This window comes from Poecilia reticulata, linkage group LG14 (genome assembly GCF_000633615.1).
Source record: "Poecilia reticulata strain Guanapo linkage group LG14, Guppy_female_1.0+MT, whole genome shotgun sequence".
Taxonomy (NCBI): domain Eukaryota; kingdom Metazoa; phylum Chordata; class Actinopteri; order Cyprinodontiformes; family Poeciliidae; genus Poecilia; species Poecilia reticulata.
Window position 1 is genome coordinate 21,446,537 of NC_024344.1, and position 22,940 is coordinate 21,469,476.

At 36.3% G+C, this 22,940-nt stretch overlaps 1 protein-coding gene across 1 annotated transcript in view; it reads right to left on the minus strand.

Moving 5' to 3' along the window:
• The window catches only part of grk6 (G protein-coupled receptor kinase 6), a 76,832-nt gene that overhangs the window by 44,477 nt on the left and 9,415 nt on the right, over nucleotides 1–22,940 (minus strand). The window contains exon 2 of the mRNA XM_008428433.1: nucleotides 18,682–18,777. Coding sequence (XP_008426655.1) covers nucleotides 18,682–18,777 — 96 coding nt within the window. The remainder of the gene's footprint in view (nucleotides 1–18,681; nucleotides 18,778–22,940) is intronic.

The window sequence follows — 22,940 nt, forward strand, 5'->3', positions numbered from 1 at the left end:
AATTATTTACCAACTATGCAGATGATACTCATCTAAACTAATCCATAAAATTAACCAAGCTAATCACCAGATAAAGTACAACAAATCTTGACTGTCTTTTAGTCACTGGAGTACCTGGAATGGGGTATATGCCACGAGAGGTGGTGACGTATTTCCGTTTGAATTTATGCCACATAGATTGGTTCCAGGTCCTGCTTGCTCCTATTGTTTTTACCCAAAGCTGCAAGATCTGTACCATGAAAAAGASGCAAAACTTAAAATATCTGTGAGTTACTGGTACAAYAATCGAGTTTTTTGGTGTGTCATTGTGTCCAGTAATTATCCAGTACCATCCAGTGCTTAGTTTTTTTCATTTTCCTGCTGATATCAAGGCAACAGCGGACTGTAGCCAAAACTTAGCCACTACRGCTAACACACAGTTTGTAGCTGCCTGCTATTTCAAAGCTTGAGGATATTAAAGATCCAGCGTCGGAAATGGGAAGACTGAGGTTAAAAGGGAGCTGTATGTGCTTCGTTCACTGGAATAATTTGTTGGAGGCAAATAATACCGGAGGAAATCCACTGTTACGAGAACAGGCTGAGAACAGAGGCAGCGATTCGGCACAAGGTAAGTCAATAATGTGTTGATGTTTGCGTTATACAAGTATGAAATTATTTTTAGGCAACTCCTTAGCTTTTTTTTATGTGACAATTATATAAAATACATTTAACATGCAATCGGAGCGACGAGCCCCTCCGATACCGAGCAGGTAATTTAAGAACAGCCGAGAGCAGCAATGCTTCAGCACGAACTAGTTAGTCAGATTAAGGTCCAAAACCTTCGCTTTACAGCCGTTTAAGTGGCAACGACCCACATAAAAAACCCACAGAACAAATTACAAATCACGTATTTCCCGAATCCCAAAAATATGACATCTACCTTTGCTGTTTCATAATTATAATCCACGTTAAAGTGAATTTTTCCGTCCCGTCCTTTAGGGCCAGTTCGTCTTGGTATTATTTGTTGTGTTGGTTTCATTTCATGCAGCTCAGTAAAACTACCAATGGGGAATCAATAATCTCAAAAGCAATAAGCTACAAGATCTTTTTTTTTCTTAATGCACATATGATACTCAACAACACTTATAAAGTAAACAGATAATCTGGAATACTAAATTGCTTAGCTATATCACAACTCCATATCACAAATCTAAACTAGAAGTTTTGTTTCAGGTCTTTGGAGCTTGTTATGGGGTTCTGCTAGGTTTTGTACTTTGCCACAAAATATCTAAATTCTTTGAATTTCATAACATTGTAGATTTTCCTTCCCTGTGTAACCCAGTCCAAAATAAAGGTATTTTGTATTGAGTTAAGTTCATGGAAGGTGCAATAATTTATAATGCATTAAATGTTTGCTTAAATGTGTTAAAATTGTTAAGAATAAGTGTTAACAAAAAGCTGTACTTACAGGTACTTGAAGTAATATGGTATAATAAGTTAAAAGAATTTGGAAAAATGTAGTTAAAACTGTTTTATAGAAAAGTAATCTTCAACATATTTTATTTTGAAGGGCTCATGTTTGCAAGAGGAAGTTGTGTAGAGCAAAGCATCTTTACTGGTCCGTGGTTGGCTGAGGATCAGGAAGGGATAGGAAAGTAAAGGAAAAGACAGAAAAACGTGGCGAGAGAGGAGAGAAATGAGAAAGTAAAGAGATGAACTGCGCTGAAACAACATGGTGGATTTATTAATAAACGAGTGTTTTTGCAGATATTTAGACTTTCAACTCGACCGTCTTTTAATAGATATCAACTCTACACTCCTGTTTGCAGCTACTGTGATAATTTCAGATCGGAATTCACTGTACAGTAGGTGAAAAGCCATATGTAATGCTCGCTAACGCATTAGCATTCATTAGCTCAGTGAATGGACTTGAATACAGTGAGCTAACTCGGCTAACAGAAGACTCAACTAATGTTACCGTCGTGGGAGCGTTCAAAAGTTAAGCCTAGTGCAGAGAGATGAGCTTACACTGAGAGATTCAATGACTGTGCTGGAGGACTGTGTCTACGTTGGACTTTCCTGCTGTTCCTGAATCCTGTGGACCGAGGAACTGGTGAAGGAGCTGACGACATCTTGCTGACTGGGACCAAGGACAGGTGAAGGGTCAAGATTTTCTTTGGAGTAAGGTATCGCAATTCCACGCTTCATCATCACATCAGGCCTGCAAGGGGTTTTTGTTTTGGGACTCTATTTTAGTTCATCATTGCCGGCTTGGGTGGACATTGAAGTGTGGGCCCACATTTAAGATATTGTAAACCAAAAGACTGAAATATTTGCATTTTGTGAATATATTTTTGTTTAATATATGTTCAAAAGTTCAAATCTCATACAGGTGTGTGTTTGTTTTTTATAGGATAGTATGTGAAGTTTATTATTCTTAATCAGAGCTACATTATTGGGTGAGAATAGAAAAGTACTGGTGTATCATTATTCTAAGGTGAGTGAAACTCAACATAGGTTTAAACACGAGAGTGTATTAAGATTTATTATTCATAAGTTACTGGGTTTAACGAACTCGGGGGCCCGTACCTACTTTACAGCGGGTATAACTGGGCTACACTTGCTATGCAGAGGATACTCCGTTTTCAATAGAGGAACTAGACAACTAGTCAAATATAACTAGTCTGTTAGGAACATTATCCAACATCCTGTCTTGCGGGTTGGAGCACAAAACCTCTAAAGGGATTCCCTTTAAATCGCCTTTAAAGGGAATCTGAATAGGATCTGGTAAGTCTTGTCAAGTTTTGAAATTTAGAGGACAAGCAAAGAGCAAAACATTTGAAAATGAAGGAAGAACTGCAACTAGTCTCTGAAGCAGACACAATTATTCACCTGTAATCTCACACATTGTTTCATAGGAACTTTATTTTTGTTTTTGGAAGTCAGGTTGTTTGGTTCATGCGTGTTGGACTAAACATCAAGGAGAAAAAATATTTGCATTTGAGATGCAGACAGATGCAAAGCAGCAAAACATATTTTACTCACAAATAAGTGTTTCAGTGAGGACCATCCCTTCCCACAAAGCAGCTTAAATATATCTCTGCAATCCATATCTCACAGCTCTAACGAAAACCTAACAATAGGGAGAAAACCCTACTTCAATACTTTTTCCATACAATACAGTAATTCTGTCGGGTTTATTTCATCTTTTAAACAAAATGCACCCACCTGAATACAGGGTCTTTAAAATCCATCTATAATTTACAAATCAATGGGGAATCAATAATCTCAAAAGCAATCTTAAAATGCAGCCCCATTATGAACATTATAAAGGAAAAAATGTACGTAATTAATCTCACTGTTATGGGTTGAGTACATGAGTTTTTTGGTGTTCTGTTTTTCATAACTTTGCATTTCTGGACCACAGTTGAGATTTCTTCAGTTCGTCTTGGTATTATTTGTTGTGTTGATTTCATTTTATGCAGTTCTCTTGTATCACATCTGTTCCATGACTTGTTTTTGTTGGATCTGATTTCTCGCGTCTGAACATAATGAGTTAATCATCACACCTGTTTCCAGTGGTGGGAAGTAGCGAAGTACAAGTACTTCGTTACTGTACTTAAGTATATGGCGACATGTAAAATCAGCAGGGCTTCGCTTTCACAGACGGTGGGGACTTCGTCCAACTTTTAGCATCACTTGGAAGGAAAGCTTAAAGAAAGGTAAGCTGCGTGGACGTGTTGCTATTAAAGCTAGCTGTACTGAGACACATGTTGCATCTGCGATGAAAAAAAGTTGTCACTCACGCGCTGAATTATTGTGTGGAGGTGTTGACTGAGGTGTCGCATATATGGGACAACGCTGGTACCAAAGTGTAATAAAGTGGTATGATATTCAGGAATGATCCGATTCTTCTGGACAGATCTTTACTTATTAAATTTATTTCAGCTCTAAGTAATTAATATCTAGGTGTTTTATGGGAATGTGGATCTTTCAGATCAATTTGCGAAGCAATTTTGATAAGTAAGAGTTATTTTTTTGTGTCATGTAGCGGGATGCTGGTCTTGACTTGGTCTTGCGTAGGTGGTCTTGACTACAACTCTGCTACTGGCTCCTTGGTTGCCTATCCTCTCCCACCCACCTTCTTTCCATCCCCTTTCTGTTGGATTTCTTTAAAAATAAATGCCACTAGTGGCAAAAAAAAGTGAAGTTCATGCTATGTTAGGACAGGAGACTAGATGTTTCCATCCCTGAAATTATGATGCATAGAATCACATATCTAAGTCTAAACTGTGTTACATAGTAAACACAATAAAAACATGCTTTATCTGTGGCATTGTTCATTAAAATGGCACATTTCCAATGTATTAAAATTAAATATGATCGGTACACTTAATGATATTAGCGATTAGGTAATGCATTCAGCAAGTACTTTTACTTTTAATACTTAAGTATTTTTAAAAGCCAGTACTTTTTAACTTTTACTTAAGTACAAATGTTAATGTGGTAGTTTTACTTTTACTTGAGTACATTTTTGTCTGTGTATTTGTACTTGTACTTAAGTAAATTTTTTGAGTACTTTCTCCACCACTGCCTGTTTCATTCTAGTCATTTAGAACCTTTTGTTCGTCTTTGGTCATAGACTCAATTTTGTGAATAGGTTTCGAAGAATCTAGTCAAATCCTTCTTGATAACCATTCATATAAATCCGGAATAGTTGCATCTAGGAACTCAGCTGTTTTATTAAGGGTTCTAACGTAAAAGAATTAAGGAACGCAGAGACGTTTAGCATAATTCTTTTCTGATCACAAATATTTGGCTAAACCTTTCCCATTATTTTAGTTTTTGTTTCTTCTTTTTAATTTGTAAAACAAATACAGAAACAAGAGTCATCACTGCTGCTCATCTGAGCTCATATGAGTGTTTAAACAGGCCCCAGAAGGCTGGACTTCTGAATTGGCATTTTGATACATTTACAAGTTTTTCACAAAATTTAAATTTTCAGTTTTTGCAATTTTTATATTTTACATTTACATCTTGTGATGCCTCACATCACTAGAGTTAATCCAGAGTTAAACTCTTAATAAACACTTTACGTCATCCTATCCCAAGATTTATTGCCAGAGTTTAGTTCTTGTAAAATTTCTGCAACTCATAGTGAATTAAGTTATGAATTTATTAAGAATGGCAGTTTTATTAAGTACATCCACACACTAAGTGAAACATTATGTGATTAAATACACACAAACTGATGTTAAGCCTCTATTTCTGTTACTTATAATGATCTTCTGCTTACAGCTAATGAAAAACTGAAAATAGAATATTACATCAAATTGTACTAATTAAAACAGTCTGAATGTAAACTATGCTCAATACCTGCACTCTTAGAAATGGCTGTAAATTTACGGCAGAATTCCAGCAGTAACATACTGTTATTCCAAAATACGGTAGGATATTGTCAATTTGATGTCTTCTTCTCTTGTCACAATCAAGACTGACGACTAGCAGTAAACTACCGCAAAATAATTGTACAATACAGTTTTTTTCCTAGGCAAGACATTTTACTTGTATTTGCATCTTAGAGAACCAGCATTTAAAGACAATATTAAACGGAAAGAAAAAAAATACTTTCCATAACAACTCTTTTAGGGAATGAATCGAAATCTACAGAGCATAATCAAAAATGTTAGATTACCAGTGTTGGTGTTGTATGTTAAAAATACAATGTTAATTAAACACTTGTTTAGTCAAATTCAAAGATAGATTTGTCAGTTTCCCTAAAAATATGGTGACTGAAAAAGAGTTGCTCCCACAATCGCAACATATCTGTGACGTCACATGTTTGCCCGGGAGACAGCAGTATGGCGTCTTGACTGGAGCTTATCATAACAAGGTAAGTTCCCCAAAACTATTTAAACATACTCTTTTTGTTCTCTCTTTAATGTATTTATATAATGTTATGGTGATGTATTGTCTCAATGTTTGTAACTCCCTGGCGGACATTATACCACAATGTATGCTGCGTTTATACTGTTAAGTATTCTGTATCTCAATAAAGATTTATTTAAAAAAAAAAAAAAAAACGAGGTAAGTTCCATGTTGAGACCATCATGTTTTTGATTTTGATTATTTTTTATGAATGCATTAACTTTCTGTTTGCGCAAGAGTATCAACTTCATTTAAGATACCCCTGTATGACTGTTCAGTACAGAGTCCGTTAAAGCGTCCAGATCAGAGGTGATTCTCTGACAGATATTGTTCTTAGTATGATTAATAATGAGCTCCACGATGCTCTATGTGCGTAAAGTTGAAACTGTCTGCGCACCAAGTGGTCAGCTGCGCTTGATCACAGTCTGGACAGAAACCAGCGGACTGCTCTCTGTTCTTATCAAGACGAGGGTAAAGAGGGAATTTGATATATTAACTCAGTTAAGTTTTTACTGGTTTTGTTTTTAAAACACCATTAACGTAAGCAGTGTAACTATATATTGTATATTTGGCGTTTGTCACCTCATGTGTGATTAATTGGAGCGTAACGGTGGAGCATTTATTGCCCAGCACACTGCGCTTGTTTCTGCCTGATGGATTTGCACTTTAATTCCTTTCCTCTCTCCACAGTCAGCTGTTATTCCTCTACTTAAACTACAATAAATAGATCACATTCTCCTTAGGTTTTCTCTGTGTGCTCCAAACTCATTAAATGTAAACTAATTAGAAGCCCGAGCACCATCAGGCAAATAGTTCTGGTCCGACCCGAAATATTGTTACCTGTCAAATTACCTGTCCAAACAGAGCTTCCTAACCAAGGTGTCCATAACTCTTCAACACGCTGTCAGCTCCCGGTCAGAAAGATGCATTTAGTTCAGTGTCCATGAGATGATATTCAGAAAGGATCTTTTATTTGATTGATTTTAGTTTCCTCTGCGATGAACTCCTTGCATAAAGTCTATCATGTCTCCATGTGCGCCAGTCAAAGGTGTTAATTATAACATGTCAAATGACAGAGGGGCTTAAAAAATAACCAAATATTCAGTTTGGTTATTTTTTAAAATTATTTATATGTGCACACACACAGTTAAAATTTTGCCCCCCCCAGAGGTAGTCCTGGCCCCCCCTTGGCCCCCCCAACTTTCAAAGTCTAGCTCCGCCACTGCCCCTGCCTGACTGCTGACTTCCACTCACATGTGATGGACCTGTCATATAGGCGAGGGATCCGGGGAGCGGGATCTGACAGAATACCGGAAAGGCGGAAAGTTCAGTGTGTGTTAGCAGTGAAGCTATTCGGTTGAGTGTAACGGTTTGTTAGAGGCGCAGCTGCAGCCTAAGGAATTGCAGCTCGCTCTTATTTCTAATAAACCCTGTTGGCGGTACTACATCTGCGGTGTGTTGGCGTCATCACAGTATTTACTGACAGTACACCACTTTAAAAGGTAATTACAGAATTGAAAAGGTAAATGTCCAGTAAAATACTGGTATCTACGGACGCCAGCTTTAATTTTTTTTTGCTTTTTTTTAAAACCGTTTTTCTGAAAGAACAGTTAAAAAAAAAAAACTGGCGTCCGTAGGTACCAGTATATTTTTTCTAATCGTTCTTTCAGAAAAACGGCAGATTACCGTTCTTTTAAAAAACGGTAAACTACTGGCAGTTACAGACGGCAGAAGTTTACCGTTCTTTCACAGTATCCATACTGTATTTGCATTGACGGTAATCTGCTGTCAGGATTAATTACGGTACAGCTACTGTGCATTTACAGTAAACTTCTGGCGTCTATAGCTGCCAGTTTGTTACTGTAAATTTACAAGATGATTTCTTAGAGTGTGCTTATGCGTTCTTTTAAAAAAAAATTATTTAGTCTATTAATCAAGTTTGATAATGTGAAATGTTGCTTGAAAATTGCTATAGCAACCAGCGACTCAGCATGTTTTCTAGGTCTTCTTTCTTATAAATAATCCATCCCAGTTTCTATAAAGTCTTCAGACATGCTCGTTCCAAACTTCAATAATTAAAATTTATTAAACCTTTAAAGACATACTTTCCGAGAAATGATTTTGAAACTGTTGTTTAAATTTTTTATCATGTGAAACGTTATGGGATCAGTTCAGAATTTGTAATTCTTGTTTTTTAGTGAATTAACTTTATTGTCGATGATATTAAAATAACCATAGATGCCACTGAAAAGGCTTGACGATGGGTAAATGTTAGGAGTCTGCAACATAATTTCTCCCTCTCTCCCTGATGCAGTCATTAAATAAAACTCAGCTGGAGAATCTCTTTCATTTCTTTCCTGAAGCATCTTCTGAGTCATTTCCCCTCAAATGATCTTATAACTTGTGTTTATCCATATAACGTCTTGTTTTCTCTCTCTCTGCTAACTGTTTTCTGCTCTAGTTGTCTTCATCTTTGTTCTCCTCTCCTTTCTCTAATCATCACTCATTCCTTCCACCTACGTCCTGTTGCAAAGTGAGCTGAAAGGTCAACTAGAAAGGAAGCAAAGGCCAGAGAAACAATGACAGTCTGAGAAGAACCCGGGAAATTAAACGGAAAGCTAAAAACTGCTGAATACATGGATGGTTAACCAGGAAATCTGTGCAACTCTTAACATTTCTAGTTAACAGTCGACTTCGCTCTATATAATTCCATAAACTATGTTTTTTCTCCTGATAATTAGCTTCAGTATACATCATAAAGCTGCTCATCAACTCCTCATGCATGAAATATGACATTCATTAGTTCTGGAATCTGTTTGTGGTTTCTCAAAAGATCAGTGGAGGTGTGATGTTCACAAAAAGAAGCTCCAGAATTGGAAGAACCAATACAGAGTTCAAACAAAGAGGCTGCTGTCCAGCACCTGTTGGCTCTGAGGGTCTCATGTTCTCCACGGTGAATGCTATGATGCCAGTTGTTTGAAATCAGATCAAGGCTTTTGCAGTTCCTCTCTTATGTAAATCAATTTAGAGAATCTGCTGGGCACATAAAAGCTTTCTGCAGCTCAAATGGACCAAAGGACTGAACCTAAAAGCTCTTAGGAGTGAAGTGGATTTTATTTTATTTACCTCGACTGTCAAATGACCTGCGAACACCGACACAATGTTCATGTTTGAGTTTTCTCATTAAAAATTAAAAAATAAGGCACAACATTTTGAAATTAAGGGAAGTTTACTTATTTAATTAACTGATGCCTAGTTCACACCAGTCAGCCAATTTTAAAAAATGTGAGAGGTGATAAAAAATCTTTGCTACAACAGGTTTGGTCCTGTGTGGTGTCAAGTCGCATGGCAATTACAACACACCACACACAATCCAGTTTCACTCACAAACGTTCAACTGTCACACAGGAAATGTCTCAAAACCCCTAGAGACCAAACGTAAGTTCCGACTAAACAAAAGAAGCAACGGTGATGGTTCGTGCTGAATATTCAGCAAAAACTCTGACGTCCATCAGACTTTCTGGCGCGCTATGCCAGTTGTTTTGTCTTCTGTATTTTGGATTCCCCTCCATGTCTCCGGATGGCTACACATCACATTCGACTGGCTGCGTTCTCATTGGTCCTCAGAACAACACACACACGGCAATATCGCCCAAGACAATTCAACATGTTTAAATGTTGTTAAGAAGAGAACCTAATAAAATACATAGCAGGTCAGGTTTTTTGTAGTGGTGGTTGAAAAATGAACTATACTTTGTTTTAATCCACTATACCGTATAGTTCACTAAAAATGGTTCCAGTTAAACAGTAAAATCTGTCATAGGGAAGTTTGTTAAAATGGAAGTTTTAGCTTCTGTGTACAGAAGCTAATGTTTTTGTTGGTATGCTAAGATTACTGTACACAGATGGACTTTGAGCCTTCTTAAATTTTGCAGTAAAGCAGAGCAGTAAAATGGACAAGCACTACATTAACATTTTGCCATTCTCTTCATTAAAAATGCAGCGCATATATAGTGTATGTATTAGGTTGGTCAAACTAGCCGTCTGAGGAAGCTGAACCTAATGTTTGGATTTTGGAGTTAATATTCATGATTAAAAAAGAGATCATTTTTCCATTTTCCGTTTCTTTTAGTCTTGTTCAAATCACCAAATCACTATCTTAAAATTATGTCTCTTTAGTTCACAGAGGTTTGCTAGATGACCAAGCAGGCTGATGCTAATGTTTGCATGTTTAAGCTAATGTCTCTCTTTCCTCAAAATTTGGTCAACAATTTCAGAAAAATAAAACACATCTAAGTAATAAAAATGTAGGATATCAATAGTCCATGTTATCAATCATATTGGTGATTTGTGGCAGTCCTGGAGCTTTGGGGTGAAGAATCATAGTTCAAATGAGACCGAGATTAAAACCAGGTCTGATCAACTTACAAGATTTTAACTCAGTGGTGTCCAAAGTTGGTCCTCGAGGGCCGGCATCCTGCATGTTTTAGTTCTCTCCCTGGTGGTACTAACAACCTTTTCAGCTTGTCAATGTTCCTCTTAGGCCTTTAATGAGCCATCATTTGATCCAAGTGTGCTAAACCAGGGAGAGAACTAAAACATGCAGGATGCCGGTCCTCGAGGACCAACTTTGGACACCACTGTTTTAGTTCCTATGGTTGTTTGTGTTACTTTACCCTTTGCTTATTTTAAGTCAAAAGAGTTTTTCTTTGTTTTTTTGGCCAATAACTTTTCCCCTCAGGTTACTGTTAGCTATAACTCAGGAAGGCCCTCAGGAAGGAGTGAGACCAGCAGGTCTTTGATGAAACTTTATACCTTTAACATTTTCCATAACACTCTCTCTCTTAGTTTCAATAGTAGAATTATTTTGTTTTATTGTCTTCATGCACGTCTGACTTAGTAAATCAGAAGAAACTAGGTCTTATTATGAATCAGACTCAATATTTCCTCCTTGGCAGTTTCACACGTGCAGTGAATTTCCTGCAAGGGTTCTGAATCTCAGAGCAAAATCTGGCTTTCTCTCATTTTCTGTCACTATAAACAAAATCAACCCCATGTTTTGACACAAGATAATCAAATTACATTCTGAAGAAACTAAAGATCTGTTTTCATAAAGTTACAGTGCTGTTTTTTATTTTTTTTAGAAATGTGGCTGTAGTTCCTAGTTTAAACCTAGTTTAAAGTCTGAGCCACAGGATGTTTCTTAATAAAGGAAGAAAATCTTTGGCACAGCAGGAACAAGATATCATTGTGCAACAAATAGAAGTAGACTATTGCTTTTAGGCCAATATGTTTTAATCTCTGATTGCAAGATGATGGCAGAAAAGAACAAGTTGTTTCTGATTAACAAAGTCATCTTTCTGCCAATCTACCTGGTTCTTGTTGCATTTAAAATATTGACAGTTTCTGGTCATTTACTTGTGCACAACCTTTTCATGTGAAAGACTGGTTTCTATCTCCGAGTCAAGTCATTCGAAAACAAGTTTTTGTTTCGTTTTTTTTTTTTTTTTACAGCTACAACTTCCTGCCTCTGTGGGAACGAGTTCAAGTTAACTCATTCAAATTAGAGCTTGCAGCATATTAATAGAAACCTTCTGGAGGAAAAGCTGCAAAGGGATCTTGTCTGTCTTATTTGTTTATTTTTATTTATATTTTCCTCAACTAAATAGAAAAATAATTATAAAACTTGACATTTTCTCAGTTATTTTGACTACGCTCATGTCAGAATGAAGCTAAGACCTGCTTTACTGTATGTAGTGGTATCTAATATGTAACGAAAGCTCCTGCTTTCTGGTTACAAACCTTAAGACCTTTATTAAAGTTCTTTATTAGGATAATTCCTTCAGTAAGCCTTGAAAAAAAGACTTTAGATCTTGTTTGTGTAGAAGCTGAACACGTACAGTACAGAAAATATTTTCTCCCAGATTTTATTGAACTATTGTCTATCTGTCGCCACAGTACTCCTTGAGGCAAACCAGTTTTATCACAAATCATAATCTGCCTCGCCTTCCTGCTTCTTCTTCCTCCCAACAATAAGGCCTGTGTGTTTGCTCTGTTGCTTTAGGTGTTATGTATGGATATATACGGCAAACCAAATGAAACCCCAAAGCTAGGAAAACAAATGAAAGGGAACTCTCCTGTGATGGGCGTCACGGTTCACACCATCCTAACATTACATGTTCTTTAGGAGAGGTAACAACACACCATGGGGTAAATATTCACATACGTACTGTTTGGATTAACATGTTAGAGATAAACCTCAATAAACGAGCATAATCTAAGAAGGTAGAGGTAAAACTAAAAAGGCTGGCTAATAATAATTTTGTGAACACTGACTTCCACCTCATTTCTACAGCTAACACAGTTCAAGCATACTTAAAGCAATAAATCTCTTCAGAACGAGGTTAAAAATAAAAACAGAGGAACAAGGCCATCAGTATGTGGTATACAAGTTTATCACTGGAATTGTTTAAATAAATGTGAACCGGAGACAGAAATAGAGAAACAAGTGACCCTGGTGATGTTTGTTTCTTCAAAAAACAGCCCAAGGAGCTCAAACCAACAGCTTCCTCAGAAGAAACTCAATCCTCTCTTTGTTTTACCAACAACAAACCACCTGAACATAAAGACTGAATTCCAGAGAACAGGGGTAACAACAGCTTCTGATGCCAGTGACTTACCATATAAGCAGGGGTGAAAGTAGTTTTAAATTCTTGGGAGTACTATGACATATAAAGTTGGGTAGCTCTTGCATTGTTACAAAATAAAGATGTATTTCCCTCAGCCCACTGGCTGCAATGTTGACACCTTGAGATGCCATGAGACCTAAATTCTGAACATCATGGCATGGAGTCATCCCAGTTTTCCATGTCTGGCATATAACCATTCATTTTAGCTTTTAAACTGGTTATATTGATCCTGTGTCCAGAAAGAGGAATAATCAGTAGCCCAGCATCATGACCTGTTTGTTCTGAAGATCCTGCAGCTTCCACTTCGTCTTACTAACACGCCGCCTCCTCACCCTGACTCTCAAACTGATAGGAGGAACCACAGAGCTCTGTTAGGTTAAAGCACATCTTCTGAAGTTGAGATATTTTTCCTCCAACAGGTTCCAGAGGAATCAGCTCAAACCAGATGTTGGACTGGATTTTATGTTAATGTCATTTGTGAATGTTAGAGCCTCATTTTCAACAGTGAAGCTATAAAGATTGAAAGGTTATTATTTTGGAGAAAGTATCATCATCAATATTTCCACTAAATAAGAGGCAAAAAAATGTTTGATAAAGGAAAAGCCTCTCAGACTCTGAGTCCGACAGCACCAAACTATTTTTTTAATATTAGACAATTAATTTAATTTCACATAATTATCGTGGTAGAAGCCATTTGTTTGTTAAATACTTAATGAAACGTATTTACCATGTCTGATATTTGTTGTAAATGACGTATAGTCACAAAGAACGAGGTAATTAGTCCAAGTTTGTCGTTTATTGAATGTTCAGAAACTACAGAGGCTGTGATGCGCCAAGACAGGTAAAACAACCTGAATAGGTGATCAACTCTAAACCACTCGCATATTTTTACTCCCCGTCTCTGTCATTTAAGCACAGCCGTTGCTATGGCAACCTCCTGCGCTCCACAAGCCGACCAGAGGTTAAAAAAAACCACACAACATTCAGTCCTTTACGATATTAGGTTTGCAGGCTTGATATTTGTTTTGCGATTATTAACATGCGCTCCCCTCCCCTGAACACAGCGGTGGTTTATTAGTTAATTTTAAACTCCTGCTCTGCTAGTTATTTTGGTAATGGAACCGAAACGCACAGAATTGCGCAATCACTGAGATTATTATTGTTGGGTCATTAATTTGAGCACGTTATGTCGATTTTTTTGTTATTCTTCAATAAAGTTACGAACGTTTTAAGCCAGCCAGAGAAGGACGTGTTGGTCTCAGCGTCCTGGCGGCGTTTAGTTTGCCACCTAATGCCGAGATCGACGTGTTGCACCGCTGCTCTAGCAAAGCATGAACAGTTCAGAAACAATATGAAATGGGAAAAAAAGTTATTTATTAACTGATTAAGTCGTGTTTTAGATTGTTCTTGAAAAACTAATCAGTCAATTCTGCTCTTTACATTCGAAGTAAGGTAAGGTAATTTTATTTACGTAGCACATTTTCAGGAACAAGGCATTTCAAAGTGCTTCGACGTATTCAGATATGATTATAATTGGTGTCATTATAAAAAGGGGTGAAAGTAAGGGGGTACGCTGCCGTACACTAAATCTTTTAGGGGTACGCAGTACCTGCAACAGAGGGGAGCCGATGTCTGCTGTAAAAAATCAATGGGTTCACTGTGCAGCCGTGAGTGCGCCCACTAATCAGGGTTTAGGGTTCGGCCTGCACAGTGAACCCATTGATTTTTTACAGCAGACACCCGTTCAATGGAAGTAAATATGTGCCATCAGAATTTGAATAAAAAATGCATCTGAAACTTGAATGTTGTATATTTGTGCTTACTTTTTCAATTAAAAAAATTTTTTTTGTACGTTTGCAATTTTCATTTGTTAAAAAAATTCACATTCCTATTTCAAAGTGATTAAATTTTTGAATTTTTTTATATGCTGAATTTTTTAACACTGAAAAAATATATATATTTAAAATTTAAAATTGTAAACATGTACAAATAATGGCACTGATTTTTTTTTTTATTGAAAAAGTAAGCACAAATATACAACATTCAAGTTTCAGATGCATTTTTTATTCAAATTCTGATGGCACATATTTACTTCCATATTCTGGACTTTTCACTGCTGCTCTAGTTACTACAACATGTAATGGATCACTGCTACCACATTAAGAGGCTCAGAGGAACAATAGTTATTTGGAATGAGTGTTTGCTGTAGGAATATATGACTATATGCAGTTCCTTCAAATTACCAAAAAAGATAAAAAGAAATGGTCCCATACATGTTTCTGCACTGGAACATGAGAATAAAATTATTTTGAAAAGTCATCTGTGGCTAAAACATGCTTATTTTAAGAAGTAAATATTTTGATCAATATTTGCTAAAATCACAAACTACTTTGACAAAATGTGTTCTTGTCTGAAGATTAAGCTAACTACAATGCTCTAAGATATCGGTTCTCAACGTGGGCGGTACCGCCCCGCAGGGGGCGTTCAGAGGACGGCAGGGGGCGCTGGCGGACATTTTTACAAAAGGGGGGCGCTGGGATGCCTTTGGGGGGCGTTTGGTCGAAGGTAAACTTTACACCTTAAATGCACAACAATGCCAGTTTAGACTTTGAGCAACTTGGTAAAAYTGTMTTGTGTAACATTAAATCATGCTTGGCTGCAACTGTATCGATGACAGCTCTTCTTCTATTCAGTGTTTGTAGCTTCTGTTAGCTTCTTGGCGCAGCTCTGTTCTCCTGCTACTGGAAGCTAAAATCACGACACCCTCACTTTGTATCCCTCTGAAAAATGAACCCATTTAAATGAAGAAATAAAGAAATCCCTCCATGGGTGATACCGCGATAGAGAGCGTTCATTTTATAGCGTTAACACGGTGCTGTAAGTGGTCCGGTATGAAACGGGTGTGATAGAACAACACAGCACTTTTAAATTTCAATAATCAGAATGCAGAAATTGTTTCCGTTGTTTTAAAAGGTTTCTGTCAGTCTGCCTTTTCCCCATCGATACGCTTCCCGACCGCCCTGCACCTTAGGGGCTTAAAAAAAAGACGTTCACATTGCGCAAAACTCTGAAACAGGAGAATCGGGACATAAAACGAAGCGACGAACTAGATGTGAATTATGGCATAAAAACAGAGAATCCAACGCTGAACAGTGAAAAATCAACACATGATGTGAAACACATGACGATTAGACGGCGCAGCAGGTGATGAGTTTACTGATGATGAGCGTCAATAAACTATAAAATAAATCTAGCAACAGGAAAGAAACTAAAGTGAACATAGCAATAAACCAACAGAGGATAAAACTAATCAAATAAAACTAAATGTAAATGAATGTAGAACAAAATGCAAGAATAAACTAAGAAACTAAAGTAAATACAGAGGAATAAACTGGTATGGCAAGACCTTTTGAGCAATAATTAATACAGAGGACAGAATGGCAAGAATAAACAGACACTATTTCCAGATAAAATGTAAAATAATATTGTTGAAATGTCATGGGTTTGTTGAGACCATATCTARTACTGAGAATAAATATATCTTACAGACCATAACAGTAAATAACTTATCACTTTATGTTTTTAATTAGATTTGATATATTTATTTCTTCAATATTATTTTTCATGTAAGTGTTAATGTCATGAGGCTGATGACTCCATGACACTTTCAATTTGACTCATTAGGATTTGATTAAGAACCAGATTTGTTCTTTGTCATTTCTGTCCAGTAAAACTATTAATCTATAAATAAATAGACAGATCTATATAAAGATATAATCCATGTTTCTGTCTCATATTTGTATGGCATAAAAAGGACATGAAACCTTTGTTTTTCCACTGAAAGCTCTGGTTTGCACATTAAATGCCATGTGGGTGAAGTTTTATGGATGATACTCTGATGTCCCATTCTCCTGAAGGCAGCACAGAGCTGCACCACCAGAAACTGACAAACACTGAAGAGAAGAAGAGCTATGATTAATGTAGTTACAGTTCTATCCATGTTTTAATGTTGCAGAGCTCAGTCGTTTGCAAATATATCAAAGTTTAAACTGGCATGTTGTACATCTTTTATCTGCTCATTTTGTGGAATATTTAACAACTGGAAAATGGCAAAGAATAAGAATATTTTTTCCACTCTGATTGGCTGCTGTTAGGCCTACAAATTTTAACTTGAATGTTCATTGCATTTTTCATAGACGCCTGTGAAAATAATTTCTATTCCCATGACTTTTTTGTTCTCTGGGAAATTATTTTTGATGATAAATACAGAAACAAGCATAAAAATCAAACATCTACAATAGTAGATGTTTGATTGGTAATGATAAAATAATGGTCAGTGCAAAGTAGCCTGCAAATTCTTTGGTGGGGGGGTGGTGAGGGACCTGAATAAAGGCTAGGGGGGCGCTGGCCCAAAAAAGGCTGAGAAACACTGCTCTGAGATATACCTTATCCTGCATGTCAATGCAATCTTCTGTCAGCACGTGGCAGAATTTCAGTGTTAAGTGTGATTTACTCTGAACTTTAACAGAGGACACACGCCCATTCACAGATTTTTTTTAGTAAATTTTTCTGGGGAATGTGACTCCAAATTATTTACGGAAAGCCAAGATATTTCAGGATGTTTTTGTAGATCACAACTAAAATTTTTAAAGAAAATGCAGCTTGAGAGACTTGGACTTCGGCAAAGACTGTTCCTCCAGTTTTCCATATTTCAGAAATTCACTCAAAATCAAGATGCCTAAATTTTTTCCGACCTTTTTCTTTCAGCCGCTACACTGCTGCTTCATTCTTGCTCATAGTGTGTGATCGAGATGGTGAGTAAGGAAAACACTCTTGTTAACTTGAGGAGTTATTAGTTTGAGACAGATTAGCTGTTAGCTTCAGGAGCTAATTACTTGAATCTGAGCTGTTAGCTTCAGTGAAGCCTTTAGTTTTAGGAGTTGTTAGTTGGACCCTGGGTAGCAGTTAGTTTAAATGCCATTAGCTGGACTGTAAAAAGCAGCTATCCTGCCTAAGATGGTTAGCTGGTTACATGCAGTAACCGGCTTTTTTTGTATGTTATAAAGAAAGCAACTTTGCAAAGGCAGCAGTCTACTTCCTCTTTCTGCTGTGCCCACAGTTTCCTCTGTGGTATCTTTTAAAGACATTTTTCTTGTCTTAACGTATGAATTGAGTGTCGGTGTGCAGGTAAACACTGAATGAGGCAAAAGTTAGCGTAGAAACAGCTTGTTGAGGACCAGTTTTTAGCTGAAACCTCTATGTCAAAGCTAAAATCCTAATTTCTGTTTGTCAAAGTTTGACTCAGTTCCTCTAAGACTGCACTGCTTTCAAGCTTGATTTGAGTTTATGCCTGACAGACTCATAAAGCAGAGCTGACTGTAAAGGAGTAACACCTCAAGAATGTTGTTTCCATTTTGTCACAATGCAACCACAAACTTTAACCTAATTTACTGAGATTTTGTGTGATTGACCAATAAAGGGAAGTCAATGACTGTAAAGCGGCAGGACAATAATGCATATTTTTGAGTTGTCCTATTTAACACCACATATGGACGAGTCATAAATCCGTTTTTTGTGGGGATGAAAATATCTGAATATCTGTTCAGACTGCCATGAAAAAGTCATATATAGGTTGCATATGGGCAAAAAATCTGATTGATCACATTTGGTTGCTCTGTGAACGTAGCTTAACACAAAAGTTTTTTTTTATCCAGAAGGAATTTGGATGTAATTACAGAGAATTTTGAGAATCTAGAACCACTACAAGGGGTCCCATGTTGTCGTATTATGTGTGGAGAAATTGAGTGATCAGGCAGTAACCAAACCAACCAATCAACAAGAACAATGCGGAACACCACAACCTGGTAATGCTTTCTAATGTGTTGGCAAGCAATTCTGTCTACTGAGACTTCACTGACTGTTTTGATTGACTGTTGGATGTTTTGGTGCAGTAGGCCTGTTTTGGATCTGATAAAAGGTCATTTTCAGGTTTCAGAGGCATTCGACTCAACTGGCACATAAGGAGGACAGAGATAAAGAGCCCTCCAGGGTAAGATGCAGACAGTGAAGACCAGGCCAGCTTTACCTGTGGTCTGTCGCAACTCCTCGCACAAACTTATGTGGGGGAACTGCAGCATCTGCTTCCATTTCTTGCTTTTTCCTTTTCTGTTGCCGCCACCTCCTAAGAAGAAAAAACAAACAAAACATAAAAATGATTATTTTTTTAACTGAATACAATAAAGATGATGAAAATGGAGACAAAAAGTACACTTTCACTTCTAAGTTTCCCACCAGGCACTAGTATTTAGGTTAAAGTAAAGCATCATTGTAGCTCAGGCATTAAATCTGAAGTAATAGTAGCTTAAAAGTGATGATTATACTTCATTTCTCAATTTATATGCTTTACATAAGTCACAAAAATAATTGAATTCATTTTTATATATTTCCTCTAAATCTTTAAAATGAAAACATGACAATACAGATTAATGACATGAACACGTCTGACACCGATCTGCTATAATGACATTAAATGTGAATAACTGTCATGAACATACATACAGTTGAACTCAACATTTTTCATACCCTTTGTAGATGCAGACTTAGATTTAAAATGCATTTTGTAATTTATCAACATATTTGATAAAGTTTATGGTGATGACAAAGGTCATTGAATCTTAAAGACTTGAAGCTAGAAACATGCAAAGAGCTGGTAAGCCATTAGAAGAACTCTGATTGTTGAGAAAGGTATAAAGTATTTTTGATGATCTTTCATTTTTGTCACAATGTAAATTCAAACTTTTTTACTCACCCCAAAGCGTTGGAAAACTCCAAACATACACTGAACAGAAATACAGTGAATTTTGTGGTTTTTCTAACATAACTCCAAATTGTTCTCAGAAAACCTAAATATTTGATGATTTTTTTTCACAGTGTGGAAAGAAATGCAGTAAAAAAAACAGAAGCCACAGCAACAGAACACGACCAGGGATACTTTCAATGAAAAGAAAAACCCAAAGACAGCAGATAAATTAATATTTACAATAACTCTGACAATTACTTCTTTCAAGAAAGAGACGAAGCTAAAAATAGACACACTGGGTCAGGGTACTTTCAACGACAAATACAAAAAGACAGTGCAGTGAACTCTCGCATATTCATGTTTCAATATTCACCGATTTTTCTGTGGAACACCAGTCCAAATTATTTTAGATAATTTTGTGGGGGATACCTAAAATATTTGAAAGAAAATGCAGCTTGAGAAGCTAAAATACCTAGCTACAATGCTACCTGACACTATTGCCTGTAGTTGCAAAGCAGCCAATCTAGGAGTGGCAATTATTTTCCTTAGTGCTGATTGGCTGAACCTCTAACGGCGATTAAGAAGATGTTAGCTTCAAAGATACAGTGAAAAAGGTTTCCACTGCATCAATGCATATTAAGGAATATTTGGTGCTTGAACTATTAAAACAAGCAGCAACATGCATTTTTAGACAGATCTCAAGTATTTGAGGATTTTGGCAATTTGCTGAATTGGTATTCCAAAATACACATTCAGTTTTTTGATATTTTAGAATAAAATTACAATTTTTATTCTAAAAAGCACATTTAAAATGTTTTGATATTTTCTAATTAGTTTTATTTTTATGCTAATGTCCTTTACTTTGTTTCTTGTGTTTGAACTATTACATTTTATAAAGTTGCATTTTAGATTTTGTGTGATATTTTAAAGTAGGCATTTGAACTTTTATTCCGAGATAAAAATAAATTAAAAAATGTACGTTTTGTATTTTTCTAATCTAATTTAGAACAAAAATGTTGACGATGACTCCCTCTTAATGCTGTTTGTCCTTAAGGAGGCAGGAAAGTTTTGAACAATTAATTTCCAAAGCACAACACTGTCATAACGATATGAATTCGTAGCTTTTTAAAAATAAAAATAAAAATCTCAATCTTTAATAAATGTTAGTTTTACAGAAAGAAGTGTTTTTTATCTTTTGGTTAATAGCTTTTAGGTCACAAGATCAATTGTTACTTTCAGGCTTCCGGTGCGTCTTAGCTTGTGACGAAGTTTAAACTGTGGTAGCCCTCCAGGAGATGAATGGCCTGAAACATGGTGGGAACCATAGAAGACAGAGGAAGTTCCTGTCCTTTCTGTGTTGATGTTCTGACTGTGACTCGTTTAACAGCGTTTCTGGCGCAAGTTCACTCACCACAAAGCAAGAAGCGGGACATGAGCTGACATGATGCTTGCTGTGCTACTTCAGTTTTCAGAGGGTTTCAAGTCTCTGCAGGCTCATTTTGTTTTGGTGAGATTAAAAGGAAGCAGCCAGGATTTCACATTTTAAGGCTCTTATAGTTTTATTCTGTCTTATTTTCAACTAAAATGCCAACTTTTCTTTTAAAGGGATAAAAAGAGCATAATCATCAATGTTCACAATTGTTTTGTTAACAGTATTACATATCAACCCTGTTCTGATAAATATTACAATTAAGTTTACATGTACATTGGGACTACACAGTAGATCTTTAAATTATCAACATGTTTTCAACCTCATGGAAAGAATATAAGAAGCTTGGGGAAGTACAACTTTCATTTTAAGTGTTGTTCTTTTTTCTGCAGCTTATGATGGACCTATAAATACCTAGTCTGACATTAAAATTGAAGAAACATTTTGATGAAACCAAAAACCCAAACTGCCATCCATGCAAGGGTAGTAGATTCATGTCTGCAGGGTTCAAGAGTTCACATGAAGACCCTTTCCCACATTATTGTCCCTCCAGTCTCCTTATAGCTTCAATTCTAACCACAACCCACAAAACTAACAGAAAATTGTTCCACTTTCTGGAGTGAGTTTTTAAGTTTTTCTGTTTCTACTAGAAGTTAGCTTACTGATTTCATTAGCTGCATTTCCATTGACCGTAAAATGATATTATTAGATAATAGTGAAACAAATACTTATTCATAGTACATGTCTTTGTTTTTACTGTCGTTTACAAATCTTTCTTGCTGTTCACACTTACTTTAGACCAAAAGTCATGGTCCAGAATCTTGTGTGCAAAGTATGTATTGATAGCATAAAGTTGTTTTGCAGCAGCAACTTCAAGGTGTGTTTATTTCAGAACTTCTCTGATGTGGAAAGAAATCAACGCAACGCTCCATGATTTGGGTATTCAAATACTACAAAGCAGCTGCTGTGCTTACGAAAATCAATTATTGTCATAGATACACTGCAAACAAGATGTTTGGTGCATGTGTCCAGGAAACAGAAGATAATATCCGTCACAGATAAGCTGATTGATGAATAATGCCTTCTGTGTGCTCAAGTGACAATGTAAATGAAGAAAAACGGGGGGCAAAGTCAGCCTGGCATGAAGACTGAGATCAGCCACAAACACAAAGTTTCACATAAGTTTCAAAAAATAATAATTAGAGGTGTAGCTGTCTGCTTGGTCAATATTATATCAATATTATTAAGTACAGGGACGATATGGCTAAACAATTACAACTCTCTGCAGGTTTAAGTTAACTCATGCACTCACTGCCTTTTGTGCCTTTGTGATGTTTCCCTGCTGCCACACTTTAATAAGTAGGTGACCAACCGACTTCTCGTTTTCATGCTGAGAAGGCATTGAAAACATAAAGACACACTTTATTTCAAACTCTTCTAACTAATTATAATAGATTCCTTCAATTTTAATTTGATTTATTAAGGTCAAGGTTATTTAATATAACATTTGCTGTGAAACGGCACTGTATAAATAAACTGACATGAGTTTAATTTGACAGATTTGTCCTTTTTTACTACCACTTGGTAGCAGAACACTTGTTTAACATCACATAGTCATATTGGTTTGATCTAAAATATATTATTTGTAGAAATTGCATACCTTAGAGATATAAATTGGCCTTCAAACTTTCCAGCTGATGACCACAAATGTTAAAACACAAAGAAGGAAATCAGAAGTTTCAAATAATTGCTATTTTTGTCAGGGACACCACGGACAAATACAAAATTTTGAGCTGGTATCAATGTTCGATATATTGCCATTATGTCAAATATTTACCAATATTACTTACCAATATATTTTCCTACACAAACGGCAATAGGATTGAAATAAACATTGATTATTAATATCAACCCAGTTTTACTTATCAGACCAATACTAATAAGTTAGGAAATGACTGATACTGATGTTGATGCTGATAGATTGTGCGCCTCTATTTTTTGTCTTCTTGTCCCACAGTGTTAATGATAACCAAAAAAATTGTACTAGCTATCAAGATGGCCATCTATGATCATAAAAGGATCATAAAGGAATAGAAAATACTGACATTTTGGCTCT